The 21,287-nt window shown below is 38.8% G+C and overlaps 1 protein-coding gene across 2 annotated transcripts; it reads left to right on the forward strand.

The window, feature by feature from the left end:
- The first annotated feature begins 561 nt into the window (after positions 1–561).
- DEPDC1B (DEP domain containing 1B) lies at positions 562–20,987 on the forward strand. 2 transcript variants are annotated; one of them, XM_061351152.1, is made up of 11 exons: positions 562–712; positions 1,347–1,612; positions 5,873–6,008; positions 8,312–8,439; positions 10,528–10,658; positions 12,453–12,500; positions 12,918–13,058; positions 16,936–17,102; positions 18,575–18,751; positions 19,384–19,566; positions 19,989–20,987. In XM_061351152.1, exons 1-11 carry the CDS (start codon positions 665–667, stop codon positions 20,148–20,150), a joined length of 1,587 nt encoding a protein of 528 aa, XP_061207136.1. In that variant the 5' UTR covers positions 562–664; the 3' UTR covers positions 20,151–20,987. The 2 variants fall into 2 exon arrangements, with proteins under 2 accessions (XP_061207136.1, XP_061207137.1); XM_061351153.1 differs by lacking the exon at positions 12,453–12,500.
- Positions 20,988–21,287: the final 300 nt, after the last annotated feature.

The following is a 21,287-nucleotide window of genomic DNA, read 5'->3' on the forward strand; positions in this document are numbered from 1 at the left end:
GAAATTCTGTACCCCCTGGATTTGGTGGAGGAGAAGCACTGCTCTTGCTAGCTACTCCTCTCTTAATAAATCGAGTCCTGTAAATTGGTGTGGTTTTCTTTCTTTTATTTGTATTCCAAATTAACGAAAAGGCTGTATTCTCTGTGTCCAGGTGGCAATTCACCAAAAAAGTGTTTCGCTGTTGTGGGCTGACTGCTTTCCAAACCCAGGCCCCTGTTCGGAGCCATTTACTGGCTGAGGAAGTGCAAACAACAGAGGGCAGTTAATGTTCGTTTAACAAGTAACATCCCTCCCAGGAAGACAAAGCGGTCTGAGCAGACGCACTGCCCCGCAGGGGCCGCTCCCGCCCCGCCTGGCCGACGGGAGCCGTGTTTCTTCCCGGTCCCACCCCTGGCGCTGTTTGCGGTCTCCCGACCGCGGAGCGGGGTCAGAGCCCCGGTGGCGGCGGCGGTGGCGGGCACAGGGGGTTGGCCTGGGCAGGGCAAATGCGTGGGCCGGGACAAGCGGGTCCCCGCCCCACCAATAACGGGCTGTGCGGGCGCGTCACGTGCGGCCGTCGCCATCCAATAGGTGAGGGCGGCGTCTCCCGGGCGCGGATTCAAACCGTGGGCGCGGTGCGCGTGGCTCCCTGTTTCCGTGGAGACGGAGAGGCCCGGCTGCGTCCATGGAGCCGCAGCTCGTCGGCCCTGGGCCCTACCGCGCTACCCGTCTGGTGAGTGCTCCCCATGTCCGGGGTGGCCTGTTGTGCAGCATTGCCTCGTCCTTGTGGGCCTCCATGCCCGACGGTAGCTCTCTAGAGCCTTCTGGGTACGGGTCCGCTGCCTTGATGCAGTCTGGCCGCCTGGGCCTGGACCGCTGGCTGGGTCTCTGAGGGCTCAGCGCCGCCAGCCTTAGCGGGCCCTGGGCCTGTCCTGGGTAGCCAGGGCCTATTTCGGGTGGCCGGGACTCGGCGGGGTGGTCCCCAGCCTCCCTCTGGGTGTTGGTGCTCCTCACGCCGTGTCTGTTTGGGGTGTCTGTGGAGCCCCGCATGAGTGGAGCGGCCGCAGCACGCAGCAGAGGGGATCGTTAGTCCGGCCTTTTGTCAAGTTAAAAGCCGCAGGGACGTTAGCTGTACCTGCAGAGCCATTGGTAGCATGGGGCTCTACATCTCCCAGTTTCCTCAATCTGGTGTTTGCTCTCAGGTGTCCACTGTTTAAATCACAGGTTTAAGTTCCAGTGGGTTTGTAAATGCAGATGATAAAAAAATTTGTGTAGTTCTGCTTTCAGATCTGGTTGTATCTCGACCTTGCTTTGTACGACTCAGTGCTTCTAGAAGAGCTGTTACGGTTTGCTTTGATCTTTTTTAGTGGAATGAGATAATAGAACATTTTCGTGCTGAGATGCCTTTACGGAAACATCGGTGTCGCTTCAAAAGCTACGAGCATTGCTTCAAAGCCTCGGAAGCAGTGGACTGTTTACATGAACTGCTTGGCTCTAATCAAAATTTTGGCCCAGAAGTGACTCGCAATCAAACGGTTAAACTGCTTAAAAAATTCCTGAAAAATCACGTTATTGAGGATATTAAAGGAAGATGGGGCAAAGAGGACTTTCAAGATGATGGCCATTTATATAGGTAAACCTGTATATGGTGTCTGAAAAACTTAAGTAATCTCTCATTGGCGTAACAAATGTTTTTGTAGAATGCCTTTGTAAAGGGGTTAATGTGTCTCTCCCCCCTTCTAAGGACTTTATTTTTTCTTTAGTGATAAGCAACTAGTTTAATGTTTGACTTGGTTTTGTGGTTTGGGGTTTTTTGGTTGTGGGGTTGCTCTCCCCTTTTTATTTTCCTCCTCCTTTGTTTCTAGATATTTTTGAAGGGCACTTTTATTCAGTTGCATTCCATGAATACTAACAAGTTTTTACAGATTTTTATGATGTAATGAGTTCTGTTTGCTGTTGGCAGACATCAGGTTTGTCAGTGTTTGAAGAATGCGTATCAAGAATATATGTATGGGAATGAGGATGCCATTGAACATTCAATTTATCTTTTGCTCCCATCTCCCCAGCCCCTTGGCTATTTTGAGTGCCTTTCTACTCCTGAGAGAAGGGACTTCAGAAACTAAAAGTCATTCATGATGTAACCTTTTCAGTGCTCTTTGGGTTGTATATTGAAAATGTCTTAAAAGATGCAAAGTTTAATTGTTCATTTTACCCTTTTATGGTGCTTTTTGTGTTTTTTTTTTTTTTTTTTTTGTTTGTTTGGTTTTTTTTCTTTTCTTTTGGTAATAGGTTTTTTTTTAATATTGTCTCTGGGAAAAGGTAGATCTGAATTTCCAGTTAGTATGGATGAAATAATCTTTTCATTTTGCTCTATGAACTTAAATAGTTTCTTTTGTAGAGTGTGTCTAAATTTTTTGATCTGCTGTATGTACATTTGTTCATTACTCTCCTAGTATTATTTAATCATAGAATCATAGAATAGTTAGGGTTGGAAAGGACCTTAAGATCATCAATTTCCAACCCCCTGACATATACAGGGACACCTCGCTCTAAACCATATCACCCAAGGCTTTGTCCAATTTGGCCTTGAACACTGCCAGGGATGGAGCATTTACAACTTCCCTGGGCAACCCATTCCAGCGCCTAACCACCCTAACAGGGAAGAATTTCCTCCTTATATCCAATCTAAACTTCCCCTGTTTAAGTTTTAACCCATTACCCCTTGTCCTATCACTACAGCCCCTAATGAAGAGTCCCCTTCCCTTCAGATACTGGAAGGCTGCTATAAGGTCTCCACGCAGCCTTCTCTTCTCCAGGCTGAACAGCCCCAACTTTCTCAGCCTGTCTTCATACAGGAGGTACTCCAGTCCCCTGATCATCCTCGTGGCCCTCCTCTGGACATGTTCCAACAGTTCCATGTCTTTTTTATGTTGAGGACACCAGAACCATACACAATACTTAATTTGAAATACTTTAAAAGTAAGATGTAATTCTTTTACTTTGTCACAAACAAATTTGGGTCAAGATTCTTTTTTTATGAAAGAATTGTGGTATATTTTAATGATGTTCCACTGCAGTTCAGTTGATTTACAATTAAATTGGGTTGGATTTGTGGTTAATTCCAGTAACAAATTAGCACTGATTCAAGTTGTTCTTTATAATACTGCATGATATTTTCTAGTAAAGGTGGTAGCTGGTTTTTAGTCTGCCTTATGAAGGAAACGACACTGAGTTGCTAGGGTTTCCCTGCCAAATAAATTAAATATTCAAACCAATTTAAATCAGATTTAATGGAAGAAGTTTTAAATAATTTGTGGGGAATAAAAACGAATGTTCTTCCCAAGCTTAGCTCCATAAAAGGAAATTCCAGGTAACAGTCAAAGAAAATGTTAAATTTTAGAATTTGGAAATCAAATTTGAAGGATCTAGTGTACCAGAGGATTTGTATCTGAAGATATTTTGAGCAGCTCACCTGAGAAAATCTGTTGCTAAGTACCTCAAAACAAGATATGGCTCTGCAGTCTGTGAACTGAACATGACCAAGAGGACGTATCATGTATGCTTGTCCTGTTCTTAAATTCTTCTCTGTCTATCTGCTTATGGCTGCTGTAGAAGGGCAAAATATTGTGATAGTTTATCTACCCATAGACTAGTTTTTACTTATCTAAGTAGAGTTAGAAAAGCAGTTACATACTGGCACAGCACTTGGTGGTAGTTGTGGTGTTGGCTTGGTATGTTCCTAACCCAGTCCTGCTTTGTCTGTTCTTAGGATAGCTCTCTATCTGCACACTTTTTTTCACTAGTGCCATAGGTATTAAGTCCTTTGCCTCTTTTCTTTCCGGGCATTGACTCTGTTAAAAGATTAAATGTGGGGTTTGGTAACCACTGGTATTATGCTCTATCTATTCGTCTGCGTTTGTTGTGTTTGTGTTTTTTTGTCTCTTGAATTAGCATTGTGGCACATTCAAATTTTTTTGCTATTTTCTCCTTTGTATTTTCAGCCTTGACTTTCCTGAGCCCCAGGCTGTGGAAGTGGGTTGGGTGAAATATTTTGGTGCTTTTTTTTTCTTTTATTAGTACTTCGTAATTATTATTCTTTTTAGTAGTTCTTTGCCTACTGATCTGCTATTGGACAATAGAGCTTTTTTTTGTTATATCTGTCTTAATGATCTTTATTCACTTCCAATTCAACTAAGTTGCTAACAACTTTATTTTTATTAAAACTGCATATTTTTCATGCATATGGAAATGAAGCTAGCTTTTCCCCCACTCAGCTTGGTGCATAAATAAACCGCATGCTGCTTATCGTTTTGGTGTCTGGCTTTAAGTATTATTAGAGCATGCTTTCCTCCTGTTTACGAACTAAACATCGGTTTTCCAGCCCACCCTTATTCACGCATTTAATGTCCTTGCAGCTCCCTCTTGTGGACTTTCCTGATGTTATGCTGTAAATACGATTTTCACCATGTTGATATGGATAGCAGTACCAGTTGCTTTTAATTCCACTGGCAGTGCTTTCTCTGGAAACCTTCGTATGCTTTATACCTTTTCTATAAACTACTGTGTTAATTTACTGTAACTGTACACTGTGGAGCACAGCTGTCGTTCATTAACTTCCCATGTAAATGTAGTTTTCTGTTCTCGCTCATTCAGCATTGGAAAGAAATGTTCCCAACTGTTGATTTGTCTGATAGTATTGGGCAAGTATTAAATATGAAGGTGAGAACTACTGTGGCTTCAAAAATTTGCAAACACTATCTGTGTGTTCTGGCTTATTGGCTCAGCATAGTCTACAATAATAAAAGAGAAGTTACCGTTTCAGGAGCTGTTGGGCTTTAAATTTTTTGGAATTGCATTAGATCTGTGATTCCATGATTCTATTATATACACGCATACTATAAAGTGGCAAACAAATTCTAGTTGCGTGGTCACAGACATAACTGTATTTTATATTCAAGTTAAGAGTGAAGTGGAAGCATTTTCTTGAAGCATCAGGGATCTCATCATCTCAGGGATATCAGAGTACAGATACGTAAGATCTGATCTGGGCCAGTTTGCTGATATGTTGCCACCAAACTGATTTGTCTTTCTGATGTGCTGCCATTAATTCCCTTATACATGCTGTGACCTAGGTTTAGCAGTAATTTATTTCTGGTCAAGCTGGAGATGTGACTGAGCTGAATATGACCTGGGATAGTTTGTTTTCCTTGTTTTCTGCAAGGGCTACCTTAGGGTTTATTTCTGCTGACTTCTTCAAGGCACTTTTTGAAATGACTTAAAAATTGAATGAGTTTCCTGTAGCCAGCTGGAAAAAGACTTCAGAAAAAACCTGCAGGATTTGGTCTTCGCATAGGAAGCATGTAAGCACAGAAGAACATGGCAATGTGGACAAAGCTTGTGTGGACGCGTGTATGCTAATTAAGTCTTTTGGTTATGTGACTTAGATAGCTTTGCTTTAAGAGATGATGCATGTTAGCAGTTCACTTGACACGCAGAAAATCTACCCACAGCTTTTTCAGCAGAGTCAGTGTCTTCTGATGAAGACCTGAGTTAGTTTGCTATGCATAGGCAGCTGCTGCTCTTTGAGATGCACTGTGATATCAGATATTCACCCATGGTTCAGCTGTGTCATGGGAGGTACAAATAACCTAAACTGTTCTGGAGCAGCAGATGGAGACCAAATAAGACACCTTGAGACATTTTATGTGTCACTCAAACCTGTCTTCAGGCAATTAGGTCGCACTGTGAATGTCCAAAGCTTTTTTATTTGTTTGGGTTTTTTTTTTGGTTTTTTTTTTTTTTTTTTTTCATGTGAAGGCTTACTACAGTTTTGCATTGGTAAATATGGAATAGGGTGGAGTTCAGAGACATTAAAAATATTTTCTAATTGTAGATTTCCTCCTTCCTCACCACTGAAGTCATATCCAAAGAAACCTTCATGTGGAAATCAAGTAATTAAATTTCCAGACTGGAATGAACCGAAGGCTGGTGTTTCTCAAGAACACATCCCAGTAAAAGCAGTTGCAATGGTAAGATATCCAGTTTTTATTTCCCCAGACATAAGCATATTTGGAAAGCAAAACTAATGATTTCTTTGTTGTTGCACATAATACTTAGCTATAAAATTAAATGCAACATACTTTTATTCTAAACTTATGTGAAGTAAAGTTGTTAATGATTTGCTGGGAATGCTGGCTTTCAGTGTTCTTTCTGCTACAGATTATGTTCTGAGCATTTGAAGTTCAGCATGGCTATGTTATCAGTATGCTTACATTCCAGTTTGCTGAAATTCGGGTATGGCGTTTGTTACGCTACAAGAAAAATACTGTCATTTACAGTGCAACTCTTATTCAGATACTGTGTAGCAGAATATATACAATATTGCTTCCTTCTTAGCTGTTAGGAGAATTTCCTTTTTGATAAAGGAATATGCTGTAGCTAAGGAGAAGTGATCCTGGTTTCATTGTTGCCCTTTCAGCTTGGAGAATCATCTTGCCCCATTCTTACGAGGATTGATTCAGCCTTTGCAAAGTTGTTGAAACAACTGTTTCTTTTATTAATAAACCAAACGTGTAGCAACTCTCACCACAGGACGTCTTTAAAGCCTAGGCTTCTGGAGTTGTGTATATTCTGAACAGTCCCTCCAGTGTTGTCTTGTATGTGAGTGTTCTCAAATTTTGTGAATTCTTGGGACTTGTTGATAATTTTGGCCTTTTCCTTAATGCTTCTCAATGCAGGACACTAGCCTTGGATTTCTTGGTGGTTGATTGTTTGTTTGTAAAAGTAGCTCCTACTGTTTTGCTGGTTATCTGGAGGTCCTGAATGTGAATGGTTATTCCATATTTGTAAATCAACTACGTATGTGTATAGATCCAGTGCACCTTTCATGTACAGCACTTTTCTGAAGAGGAAAAAGCATTAAGGTCCTTAGAATTTCAGCAGTAGGTAGAAGATTTAAGACAGAAGAAAGAAAAAAGTCAAGAGGGTAGAGTATGTTAGTTACTGAGCAAGTATCTGCTGCAGTTTTATCATGTTGCAGCTTCCAATTGTCTGCTCAAAATTTCTGTCCAAGCTTCCTGGCCTGGTAAGAATTAGCAATATACAACAGCATACAGTCTGGCATAGCTGAAGTTTCTTTCATTGCTAATTTTGGCTAATACAGTGGACTGTAAATTGGTGTAACTGAGACAGACAAAAAAAAAAAAAAAAAGAAAAGAAAAAGAAGAAGAAAAAGCTTCTATTACAGGCTCTTTTACAGAAAGGTGTAACTTCCTCTGGAATGGTGAAGTAGACAGGTAGCTGAAAGTGGTGGCCCATTAAATTGCTCCAGCATCTGTCAGGCCACATACTAGCTCTGTGTGGCTTGATGGCATTCTGTGTAATGAATTACTGATACGGAAGACCAGACTGTAATTTCAGAGAGTGCTGTTTGTTCCAAACTAGCTCTAGTCCACTATCGTGGAATTACAGATGATTAGTGCTTGGAATAATTAAGTGCATTACTGGAGTGCATTTTGTGGGTTGGTTGTGATTAGAAGGAATACTGTTGATGCACAAGGAATGCTCTGTGATGTAAATCAAAAAACCGGGAATGACTAGGAGTTTTGTCTTAAAAAGTGCACCACTGACACAAACTGTATTTTATGTTTACCCATTGACATGTTGATGACAGTCTTCAAGCACTGAGCTTGGATGTGAAGTTTGAGTACAGGATAGCAGTCTCTTGCATTCTATGCTTTGCTATATCCTAATGTTGGACTAGATCTGAAGGGTGTCTTCAGCTGTAGCTATTTGGTTTTACTTTCTTCATGTACAGAACCTGTTAACAAACTTAATGTTTAATTATGATCAGTATACACTAAACAAGGAGAAATATCAGTCTTAGTTATCTCATCTAATAATTCTGCAACAATTTTTCTGTAAGCAGATGTTTAATCTTAGAATGGTAGTTGAAAACATGTGACTTGAACTGATTTTAATGGAATGGATCTGAACACAGGGCTAGAGGCCATTGACTTCTGAGCTTTAATGGCTATTCTGACTCACATAAGTTACCCAAGCTGAAAAATTATGTAAATGAGAAAAGGTTCTGCATGCCTCTGAACCTTGAACACTCACTTGCATCCTGGGGACTATACTGGAGTTTACGAGTATTTAGAATACTTCTAATAAGGAGCATGCTGTACTATAAACATACGATTGATACTGTTATATACAATGTGTGTGTGTATATATATATGTATATATACATATATAGATATATAATATACAATTATACTGTTCAGTACTTGAAAAGTCACCAGTTAATGAAGATTGTCTTTTCTGATTTCAGAATTCTGAGATGTGGTATAAGCGACATAGTATAGCCATAGGGGAAGTACCAGCCTGCAAGCTTGTGTTCCGCAGAGAGCTAACACAAGCAAATATAGAAGAGATATGGAAGTCTCAGACTTTGTCACGGTGAGTATGCTTGTGAGCCATTTGCTGTTAAACTGTGTAGTAGGTAGTAGTCTTGTCTGTCTTCACTGTTCACTTTTCATTGCTGCAATTAAAGCGATAATGGCTGGACTAACTATAGGCTTACTATTTGACTAATGAATTCAGCAAATAAAGCTGGCAAAAAAATTTACTGTGCTTAATACTTTTTGACTTTTTTTCTATTGTGTTACACAAGTCCTTTTGTTATGTAGGCTTTATCTTTATTAATCACTTTTTTCCTTAGTCTTCCTCTTTTTCTTGTTGCTATGAAATAAAAGCACATCTGTAGAAGTGCAATACCATGAAACCTTTCAATGACAAATAAAACACTTTTTATGAGATAAGAAATGGAATCGCTAATTGGGTGCTAAAGGCTTTAGGATTCAGATATTCTCTGGTATTTCCAAAAGGAATATCTATACAAAGTTAAAGGCAATGCTTTAGAATTTATGCAGGAGAAAAAATAATATACATTAGCTATTTTTACAGCACAGCTGAGGCCTTACTAACAACTACATTTATCTAAACCCAGAACATTATCTCAATGTAATAAACTTGATGCTCCAGTGCTGAGAGATCCACAGCAGACTGCTCTGGTGCAGTGCATAATGGGATTCCTCAACCAGGGAAGATCTCAGGGGAGTGGAGAGATGCAACAGGAGACAAGTCCCCCCCCACGTATAAAAGAAGCCTAGAAGCACTGCAAACCAGAGCATGGCATAGCAGTCTGAATGAAAGACTGAACAGGGAGGGCACTGTAGTTCTGCCACCTAGACCAACAAGTGATGGTATCCACCCTTCAGAAAGCTATGGCCTCTGAGTTCTGCAACCACCATGTCTGCAGCTTCCCAAACAGAGTTCTGAATAAGCTGCCACACAGCTGTCCTGCTGCTGGGTGTGCCCTGCTCTTATGCCTGTACAAGATGGCAGTAGTGAGCGCTCCTGTGAAAGGTGAGCCGCGGTAGAGGAACTCCTCCACGTAGTGACAAGAGCTCCCAGAGGATGTGAGTAGCTTGAGGAGTATCAGTGAGCCTGCGACATAGACTAATGGAATCACACCCTACCTTCTGTGAGACAGCCCCAGCAGGCAAACAGAACATGTGATTTGGAGGATTTCCTTTCCTCTCTCCACAGTGACTGAAGGGATAGGGGGCAATGGTGACAAGTTCCTGCATGACACAGCAGGCATGTCACCTGCGTGACTACCCCACTTTTCCCAGTGTCCTTGCATAATAAGTATGAGGCTCTGCATATGTGGAACCTAACAGTTATGAGGATGATGGTTCATCTTGATTGGAGGTGTCACCAAGGTTAAGTTGGCCTACACCCTGCATCAAAATTATTTTCATAAAGGAAAAAAAAAAGATGGTCAGCCAAAGGACCAAGTGGGTCCTGGGGTGCATTAAGCACAGCATAGCCACATGATTGAGAGAGGTGACTGATCCACCCTACGCTGCCTGGATGTGGCCCCAGTTCTACTACTGCGTGTGGTTTTGGGGCTCTTTATGAATCTGTTAAATGTGTTTTCAAATGAAGCACACTTTTAACAGTTTCCTGTTAAATAGTGAAGGGCCTTGAGGGCTAGACTTGGAGCTGCTGTGATAACTTGGTTTGTTCAGCTTGGAGCAGGCTGAGGGGTGCATCGCAGCCTTGATTTTTCTCAAGGGAGGAAATGGAGCTCAAAGTGCTGATCTCTCTCTGGTGACAAGGGAGTGGAATAAAGTTGTGTCAATGGAAGCTCACATTGCACCTTGGGAACAGATTCTTCACTGAAAGGGTGGTTGGTCACTGGAAGAGGCTCCCCAGGGAAGTGGTGGCAACACCAAGCCTGTCAAAGTTCAAGGAATGTCTGGATGATGTTGTTGGTCATGTTATTTAGTGTTAGGTAGATCTGTGGGGAGCAGCAAGCTAGTCTCAATGATCCTTATGGGTCACTTCTGACTCACAATGTTCTATAAGTCTATGAAATGGAGAGGTCTCAGTTTCAGAATCCTATCTATCTTGAAACTACGTGTTTGCTTTCTTTCAGATTATATGATGTATGAACTGTGTGTTTATGTATTTTTGCAGGTTACAAAAGGTCTTGGGTTTGGATTCCCTGAATGAAGTGTTAGACGTAAAAATTGTGAATTCAAAGCATATACTCCAAAATGCATACAATGTCAATAAGCAAGGCATTGTCATTTTAGAAGACAAATCAAGTGAGTGTTTTAGAAGTTTTCATTTAACTTATTAATAGTATAGCTTATTAGTATATAAAAAGTATTTGTTCTAATCTATAGTAACAGGTAACATCTTTCTACTTGTGTGATCACATCTATACTACAGCTTTTACAAAGTATGCCGTTGTTGTCCTCTGACAACCCAACAGTCAGAATTGGTGTTTATTACATATTTACTCTCTTAAGCATATTGCTGCTTTAGCAGGGTTGAAACACTAAAGTAAAAAAGCAGCAACTTTTCCTTTATAAAGAAAAGGATACTACTCACTTCAAATTGGCTTTCTCAGCCCAGGCCTTAAGTGCCTGAACTGGATTATTTAAATGAAGAAAATGTGTATAAAAATTGAAAAAAAACCAGAATGTATGCTGAGAGATACATAAAATTCCCCAGCTTTGATTTTCAGTCAATGAGTTTTGAAACCAGTGCCTTGGGCTGATGCCAACCTCATGAAGTTTAACCATGACAAGTGCAAGGTCTTACAACTGGGTCAGAGCAATTCCAGGCACAGGTACAGGTTGGGCAGAGAAGAGATTTCAGAGCAGCTCTGTGGAGAAAGACTTAGGGGTGTTTGTTGATGAGAAACTGAACCGGCTTCAGTGAGCTGGCTTCAGTGTGTACTCGCAGCCCAGAAAACCAACCGTATCCTGGGCTTCATCAAAAGGAGTGTGACCAGCAGGTCGAAGGAAGTGATCCTGCCTCTACTCTGCTCTCGTGAGACCTCACGTGGAGTATTGTGTGCAGTTCTAGTGTCCTCAATATAAAAAGGACATGGAACTGTTGGAACAAGTCTGGAGGAGGCCCACGAGAATGGTCAGGGGACTGGAGCACCTCCTGTATGAATATCGGCTGAGAAAGTTGGGGCTGTTCAGCCTGGAGAAGAGAAGGCTTCATGGAGAACTTACAGCAGCCTTCTAGTATCTGAAGGGAAGGGGACTCTTCATTAGGGGCTGTAGTGATAGGACAAGGGGTAATGGGTTAAAACTTAAACAGGGGAAGTTTAGATTGGATATAAGGAGGAAGTTCTTTACTGTAAGTGTGGTGAGGCACTGGAATAGGTTGCCCAGGGAAGTTGTAAATACTCCATCCCTGGTGGTGTACAAGTCCAGGTTGGACAGAGCCTTGCATGACATGGTGTAGTATGAGGTGTCCCTGTATATGTCAGGGGGTTGGAACTTGATGATCTTAATGTCCTTTCCAACCCTAACTGTTCTATAATTCTATGATTTATCACTTACAATACTATGGTCACCATCTTTTCCAGAAGATTTGTAGCGAATTAAAATATGAGATTGTAACCTGTTTTGGTTTGTAAATGAGCCCTTTTCCAGAGCATATACATATTCCTTTGAAAGACAATTGGAGCACCCCAGGATGTTAACCATCTCCTTGCAAAAATGAGAAAACAGCATGTATGAGTGCTTTTCATCATTTTCAATGCAAAGTAAGCACTTCACTGTAATGCACTGTTGAAGGTGTAGCTTGAATTAGTTTGATTGTTTATTGCAGGGGCAGATTAAGGATTTGAGATACAATTCATTTTGCTGGTTGAGTTGTAAGAGCTGTAGGCACTACTGGTTGATAGGGAGTACTGGGGATACTCCAGTAAGATACAATTAAAGCTTTATCCTATATTAAGGTGTAGCCTGCTTTTGCAATCAGTTGCACTACCATGTAGGGGGAACTTCTTAAAGAATTTCTGTTTCACTTTTATCTTTCAATTTTTCTCAGATTTTTTTGTCCTTTTAATTTCTGTCTGTTTCTCCTCAATGCAGAAGAGCTACCTCACTGGATATTATCAGCAATGAAATGTCTAGCAAATTGTAAGTACTTCTGGGGGGGAGAGGGGGAACAAAACCAACCCACCTTCATAGAAGACAATTAAACTGACTGCCTTACTGCTTTATCAAATCGTGTTTATATTTGCGGTTGATATTTTTTCAGATTGTTGCCTAAAAGCTGGAAAAGGTCAACCATTCTACTAATGCAGTTTATTTCAATGATATATATAGAGGTTTAACTGTTCATGTTTTAACTTATCTATTTCCACTGAATCTACTGGAAATTGGTCAATTCAATAGATGAATACATTTTCACTTATATGTTGAATAATGAGTCTGTGTTGCTGGGTTTTTTCTACTTGATGTTGCATTTCAATTGGCAGGAATAGAAAATGGTGATCTGGTTGATGGCTGCAAATTCAATTCGTTGTTTGTTGTTCCCTCCCCCCTCCTTTCTAGGGCCCAGCTGCTCAGACTTGAAGCAGCCTACATACTCGGGCTTTGAAAGAGATGTCTTCAAAACTATAGTGGACTACTTTGGCCAGATGAAAGAACCTCTTCTCACATTTCATTTTTTTGATGTTTTTGTTAGTGTGTTAGGTAAGTAGTTTAGGATATAAACTATTCATTTGAATTCAACATATCCAGATGAATCACAATTCATTTCTTTAGGGCCTGTCCATTCTACATGGTGAACAGTTTAATATTAAAATTTATTACACATCACAAGTCTTCCATTGCTTGTTTTCATGATTTTTAAAGGCCTCTGTTCATTGCTTAATGCTGCCACAGCTATCAGATGAATTTTAACAGTTTGTTTTTTTTTAAAATACCTAAGCATTTTTAAAAACCCAGAGGAGCTTTTATAAATCGCTTGACTGATGTCTACATCAAAAAAAATTAGGGCCGTAAGGACTTGTTTTAACCATGGTGATACGATTATCTGAAGTAAATGGAAATAACTTCATTGCTTAAACTTACAGTAGACAGGAGTGCTTACAGAAGCAATAGTTTCGTTATTAGCTAACTTTAAGGGTTCATGCTATATCAGATTCAGCTATATTGTAGCTAAAGATGGCCTACCGAAAGACGGTAAATGTAAAAGCATTTTTTATGGTTACATTTCAGAATAGAACAACTGGATTGGAAAGTAAGCATGCTTTGTAGCATGGCACTTCTGAGCTGCTTTAATGGGGAGCACCATTGCTTTTAACAAACTGTTGAGTTGAAAAAGGACTTCTGGGATTTAGTATTTTTATGCTTTGTTAGCTGATGATTTTGCTTCAAACTGAATGCCGTTTCTTTTCTTCTGACTTCTTTTTCTTACACAATAGATACTCTTGATAATATCTCTTAAGAATTCTTGCTGTCATTTCATACTCCCTTTCTGTTTGCCTTTCCATTGTATTTTACATCTTTCAGGTTTTAAGAGTTTCATTTCATAGTATTTCACAGATGTAAACATGAGGAGAAAGAATTCATGCCAATGTTTATGTGGAAATGAAAGCAAACCATGCACTATTTCAAAAAGTAAAAAAAAAAAGTTTTGTTTCTCACAAAAAATAAGGCATTAGTATGGAATATTTCCTTACTAACAAAAATAGATTTACACACACACAAAAAAAAGGCATACAGGCTTTCAAGAATTACTTTGTATTGAAACTTCATGCTTATTCAGTTTACTTTGAAGTACTGGTAGCATATATTTGAAAATGTCATGTTTCTCAGGTATCTTTTCCACTTTTTTTTTTTTTTAAGTTCAAGAATATGCTCACTATCTAACTGGTGGACAGAGTTCAAGAAGACAATTCATCATGCCTGTTCTAAAGCCTAACTCTTCTTTTTGTACCCCAAACTACTTAGAACCAATTGTAGGGAAATAAAACAGTAAATATAAGTCAGAGATGCCTGATCTGTAGTTTTGGTAGCAAGGTCTTCTCACACTTCCCTGTGAGATTAGATGTATGATTTTTGGGTGCTGGAGGAAAAGAGGAAAAGACTGGGGGTGTGTGGGTGATGTCAGCTGCAAGTAAAAGGGCAAGAATTTTGTTCTGTGTAATAAGTAAGTCTTAACAGTAGAGGCTAATGTACAAACCACTATGAAGTCGTAGGTGAGTGTAGAGGAATAAGTAGCTGACCCGTCCCTGAAAGTGTTCAAGGCCAGGCTGGATGGGACTTTGAGCAACCTGGTCTAGTGGAAGGTGTCCATGCCCATTACAGGAGGGTTGGAATTGGATATAAGGAGGAAATTCTTTCCTGTTAGGGTGGTGAGGCACTGAAATAGGTTGTCCATGGAGGTTGTGAATGCTCCATCCCTGGCAGTGTTCAAGGCCAGGTTGGACGAGGCCTTGGGTGATATGGTTTAGAGCGAGGTGTCGCTGCCCATGGCGGGGGGGGTTGGAACTTGATGACCTTAAGGTCCTTTCCAACCCTAACTATTCTATGATTCTATGATCTTTAAGGTCCTTTCCAACCCAAAGCATCCTATGATTCTATGCATGTTCCATAGAATACTATTTTATAATAAGTGTCAATGCTAGTACTGATGCCATCTGTGAAGCAGTAATTCCTTAGTTGTACATTTACAAAATATGTTTATGGTTTCATTTTTGCAGTATTTTTTTTTTCTTTTAATGGAGTATGGCTTTTTAAATTGGTAGTAATTATTAAGATAAAGAATTTTATAAATCAAAATTTCAATCTTTGAGTTTTAAACTTTTCATACTGCTACCCTCAGGGAATTACAGCTTTTCCACACGGCTTCTTTTTTCAGTGGATAAACTTTGTTTAGCAGAGGGCTTCAGTAAATAGCAGAGAAAGTGTTATTAGATTGTATTTTTAGTCATTTGGTGCAGCCATGATGTGATTTGCACATGTCTAAAAGTTCCAGCTTAAAACCTGAGAAATGTTTGCAGAAATGGTAGGTTGTGTAAACATATTAAGATGCCTCACTTGCTTCTGTTTTCAAATGAAGACTGTATAGAGCACTTCTCTTCCAAGAGGTTTCCTGAAATTAGTTTTCAAGAATAGCTAAAAAATAGGACTAAGGTGTCAGTAATCATCAGATATTTCACTAACTTGGTAAGATTTAACTTGCTTTTTGCATAGGTTATAGTGATTCTTTATGAACAAATCTTATTAATTATTTATTCTCAGGGCATCTTGGGGAGGAATACCCCCATGCACCAGTGTATGCTGGGGCTGACTGACATGAAAGCAGCTTTACTGAGAAGGACTTGACAGTCCTGGTGGGCACTAAAGTGATAATAAGCAAGCAATGTGTCCTTGTGGCAGAGAAGACCAGCAACATGCTTAGCTACCTTGAGAGCATTTTGAGCAAGTTGAGGGAGTTTACCTCACCCCTATTCAGTGACTCCAGTGGAGGACCACAAAAGCTATTAAAGTCTTGGAGCACCTATCATGTGGGCAGAAGCTGAGAGCAGTGACTGTTTAACCTGGAGAGGGGAAGGCACAGAAGCTCAGGGAGGATCTTAATGTGTATAAAAGACACTATAAAAGATGTGGGGGGAACAGAGAGACAGACTTCTATTGATGATATTCAATAACAGAACAATTGGCAATTCAAAACCTGATTGAATATAATCCTGGGCATCTTGCTGTAGGTAACCCTGCCTAGAGCAGAGAAATACAGATAATCTCCAGAGATCTCTTCCAACCTCTATAATCGTATGTGGGAAAAATGAAATGTATCTCTGTTGTTTTCCTTATTCCTTTTTTTAAGAGAAGTTGCTGTTAGACTTCACTGATGTGGATATTTTGGTCCTGACTTCTGTTTTGTTCTGATACTAGTGCTATTTAAGTAGTAGATGCTTTCTTCAATGAGCCTTAGAAACCCAGAAGTGGATGACATTTTAGTGGTGAGACTTCTTTATAGATACCTAAATTACTATCAGAGACTACTGTGCCTGTCCAGTCTTCAAATATCTCTGCCATGCTCACAATCTGCATTTTCTCAAGAGTTTCTAGTTAGAACTGGCCACAGATTTAACTTCTATAGGTGTGAACGACATGTCAGTGTTGCTGCAGTTGTCACTAGTACATAAGCATGTTTTATTTAGGTTCTCCGATTGTTGCCTCGGGCTGAACTTTTTTTTGTGTGCTTGATAAATCTGTGCATACATCTCAGATGTGTTTAAAGCCAAGGGCTATAAACAAACAAAGGAAGAGCAAAAGCATTGTGGTTTTTCATGTCTGCTATCTAGACTTGTTGGTTATGGTTATTAATATCTCCTGATGCATCAAAATGAAATGTTGTGAATACTTAAACAAGGTGCCCAGTTCTACTAGTCCAGTTCTATGAATGTTTTCCTAAACATGTTGGGGAGTGGAGTTATAAGGTAGTTTTGAATGAGTGGCAAAGGAGTGTGGGAAGACAGATTTTAAAATGTTACATTAATTGTTATGGAAACATGTAATTAACAAACCTTGCTCAAACTTCTGATCTTGCCTAAAACAGGTCTGCTGCAAAAGCACAGCAAGGCCATAGAAGCTCTTCAGATATCTTGTCTGTTGCTGCCACCAGAAAATCGGAAAAGACTACAGCTGTTGGTGAGGATGATGGCAAGAATTAGCTTGAACAAGGATTTACCACCTCTTTCTGAATCAGTGAGGACCAGAACCTTGGTACGTATAGTGTGTAAGGCAAAAGGTCTACACAAGGCTTTTGGTGTAGCAGATAAAAGATTCTGTGCATTTGCTGTAGAGAATGTGTGCAAAATACAATTTCTTGTTTGAAGAACAGTTTGTCTATTCTAGTTTAAATTCTGGAAAGCTACTCTGAATTTGAATAAATTGGGATTTCTTGGTCAGTTTTGAATAAATGAATTTGCTCAGAATTTGGACACTTCCGTGTCTTTCAAAATTAAATCACCACAGGTTTCCCTGTTGAATAGAAAAGAAAAAATACAGTAGATAAGGCTTCTGGTGTTCTTCATCACTGCAGGCAATGTGAGAGAGAAACAGACTGCCTGTGTCAGTCATAGTTAGAAATATGCAGCTGAATGTTTTGGTTTACTTGATTTTAGCCATTAAAAAAAAACATTCCTACCACTTTATTTCAGTATTTTTCATCACTTCAACTACTACAGATTTTGACAAAGCCTTCAAGAGCTAATGCTCTTTCTGTAGGGCTTCTTGTAGAGTTACCACTGATGTTTGAGATAGCATGTTATTACAAAGTTATTAGGCATAACTTAGCAATTCTGACTGGCTAAGAACATGTATTTATTTTGGTTAAAGTCTTTCATAAGAAGGGCTGCAGAAAGCTAAGCTGTAGAGCCATCCAATTAAAATACTATAGTAGCATGCATAAATCTAAATCTGTTCTACAGCAATTACTTTTTTAATTAACCATGAATAGTATTTGATTAAAAAAAGATAATTTTTTCGACTGCCAAGGTTAAAATTTAATTAACTGTAAATGGTCTTTGATTAAAGTAATTATGTTTATCTAAATGTTATTTTTGGAAGTGAATGCTTTACAGTCCAAGTATTTTGTACTAAGTTTTAATTCAGCAGTGTAGTCTATGGTATGGTATATTACAGTCTTGATTGCTTTCTGTGTTTTTAATGTTAGAAGTGACTGGCGCACAGACAGAAAACTCTTGTAACAATGTTTGGGCATGAGAGTACATGAACTGATCTAGACCTGAAATTTGGTTTGATTTCAAAGTAACAGTATTATGTTTTAACCTCTGGTGCTTATCTTTTGTCAAATTTCTTTGTTATTTTAAAAATCTCTGAATTGTTTGTTCCCTGTTTAACTGGAAAAGCCACATAAAGTGGCCATTTGATGAAATCTTTAGAATAAAACTTAATTCAGTCATAAGTCTAAAGTCAGGGTTAGATTATGTATATGACACAAGAGACGTCTTCAGTCCACCCAGATAACAATACTTTTTACTCTCCCCACCTCTCCCAATATTGAAGTTTTCTGGAAGTATTTGAAGTATTGTGCTGTCAAAAGCTCTTTTTCTAAAACAGCAGTTTTTAAATACAGCCTGATTCCCCATTACCAAACAGAAAAATACACAGTAATGTTGTGATTTAATTTTATGTTTATTTCTTTTTTTGTCTTTCTCTCCCCCCCCCCCAAGATGGTTCAGGCATTTTCCCATTGTATTCTCTGCTCAAAGGATGAAATGGACTTGGATGAACTGCTTGCTGCTAAACTAGTATCTTTTCTTATGGACAATTATCAAGAGATCTTAAGCGTTCCCACCACCTTAAAATCTTCTATAGAGGAGCATGTTCTAAATCTCCAGAGAGTCCAAGTAGGTGTCTAGCAAAAGAAATCTCTTATGCCTGTTTCTAGATCAAATCCATCCTTTCTGCTCTGAAGTTTGACAGTTCTTAAAGACTTTTTTCTGTGTCTGCTAGATTATGAATAGCTTATTAATTTTGACTGCTATATTAAAATATAACTGTATTTAAATAAAAATACGCAGACTTTGAATAGTTTAGAGTCAAGAACTCTTGAATATGTTTTCTGTTGGTCAGCATTATTTTTCCCATGGAATGGGCAAGGTGTGGTTGTGGTAGTGAAGAAAACTGGATGATTAATAAGTGTCTCCATTAATGTTCTGATTTTCTTTTAGAGCCATCCTTATTTCTTCAGCTGTTTAATAGTGTTCTGATACCGTACTTTCTTTCGTTCAAAGCTGATTTTCAGTTCTTTCTTATTTAATTGCTACTGAAAAACTGATTTTTAACTTTTTCCAAGAGTTAAAAGACTCAATCTCTGTCATCATTTTGACTTACTAAAACTCAACCAGTGCAAGAGATAGGAGGTACGATTTAAGGTCTTTATTCCATATGTTTTCTAATTAATGACTTCAGGTGATGAAACCAGTTTTTCAAATCTATTGTGGAAAACATAGCTGCTCTTTTTTCACTCTTTCTTCAGATAAAATATGCTGGAGCTGATACTGATACAACATTTCCTCAATCATTTTGCCACCAAATCAGTTCAGATGAATTTGAATACCAAAGAGCAACTGGTTCTCAAGAACCACTGGCAGCTTTATTGGAAGAAATTGCAATGAATAAAGAAATATCTGTGAAAGATAAGAAGAAGAAGCTTAAGCAAGTAAATAAAAATTCCTCCACAGTCTTTAATTCTAATTTCAAAGTTTTATTAAGTTTCAGACACGTAGTCCTTCAGAGAAATACTGAGATTTAAAATCATAGATACTCTTGGGGATGTCCAGGGAGGTTGTGAATGCTTCATCCCTGGCAGTGTTAAAGGCTAGGTTGGATGAGGCCTTGGGTAATATGGTTTAGAGCGAGGTGTCCCTGCCCATGGCAGGGGGGTTGGAACTTGATGATCTTAAGGTCCTTTCCAACCCTAACTATTCTATGATTCTATGATTCTATGTCAAACTTTTTAATTGTTTAGAATAAGGGTACTGTGATCCATCAAGCCATATTAGAAAAGATCACCTAATTTTCTATATATAGAGGTATAGAAGTTTGAGTAAATTCTTCATTTAATTCGATGTACTTTTCCAGTTTCAGAAGTCTTACCCTGAAGTGTATAGAGTACGATTTCCCACGCCTGAAACTGAAGCGGTGCTATTTCCAGAAAAAACTAAACAGAAGCCACCAATACTGAGGTGGGCCTTAAAAAACCCCTTTCAACCATTTCACCGAACCAGAAGCTTTCGGATGTAAAAGGTTTGAAACATATCAATGGAGTGAGTAAGAGCATATTATGAATGGATCCTATGCCAAAGGAGCCTGAGAAGCATGAAAAAGACATTGGGGATACTTTTGAGATGGTAGAAATGGTTGAAAGAAGAGGAAAGTATTGAGGTGGTAGAAATGTGAACCTTTTCAGTATTTTCTGTAAAGGATTTTTTTAAATGTCAGTTATTTAAAAAAAATAATAAAAATTCAAGGGGATTAATCTACGATCATGATAAGGTCTAAATGTACTTGTGTAATGTGTTGTTGGCAGCTAGTCAACAGCTTCCTTTTTTTTCTTCCCCCTGCAAATTAATTTCTTGCACAGACTAACCTCTGTTTGTTCACATGTAACTTGAGGAATTAATTTGCTTGAGTAAGTATGAAACACTGGATTTTGTTTTGTTGTACACCTTAGTGTTCTTTACAGTTTTTCAAAATAAAAATCTTACATAAAAACTCATTCCTAATTTTTGATTCATATGATTCATTACAGCTTGAGTCAACTACTATTAAAATTCCATTCACTTCTGAAGTGCTGACCTACTCTTTTAAAACCCGGTCTTTCCCCATGTGCTTCTAATAAATATTGTCGTATGAAATTGGATGCTTGACAATACAACAGATTTTATTGGAAAAATCTGAAGTCATGGATTGTTTTTTTCTGGAAATGGAGTTTAAATATTGAATTGACTTTGAAGCACATGTGCCTTTATTAATTTTATTTGTTTTGCTTTATGAAATCGACTGTACCTATAATTTGATTGTGCATCTCATGTGATTGACAGCACTTTTGAACTCTTAAAGCATTATCATTTTCCCGTATTTACTTAGAGTGGTGATTTCATGTTATCCATTACAAACTTAAAGAACAGCATTTCATACCTTATTGAGCATCAAAGTAGTCTATGCAGGAGAGCAGACAGCTGACATCTCAACAAATTTCTATCTCGCATTTTAGTAGGCAACATGGTGATGACTATCCTGTAATGCAATATTGACAGTATTCTCACTTTGCTAAACTTCCAACCAGTCAATAAGCTTTAAAATGTATGCTACATCTTTTTCTTAAGTGAAATTGGTACAAAAGGGGTACACTTTCCTTTCCAAATAATAAGGAAATAT

Source organism: Neopsephotus bourkii, unplaced genomic scaffold (assembly GCF_033783945.1).
Source record: "Neopsephotus bourkii isolate Nb327-2 ecotype Australia unplaced genomic scaffold, CSIRO-AGI_Nbou_v1 NB_559, whole genome shotgun sequence".
Taxonomy (NCBI): Eukaryota; Metazoa; Chordata; class Aves; order Psittaciformes; family Psittacidae; genus Neopsephotus; species Neopsephotus bourkii.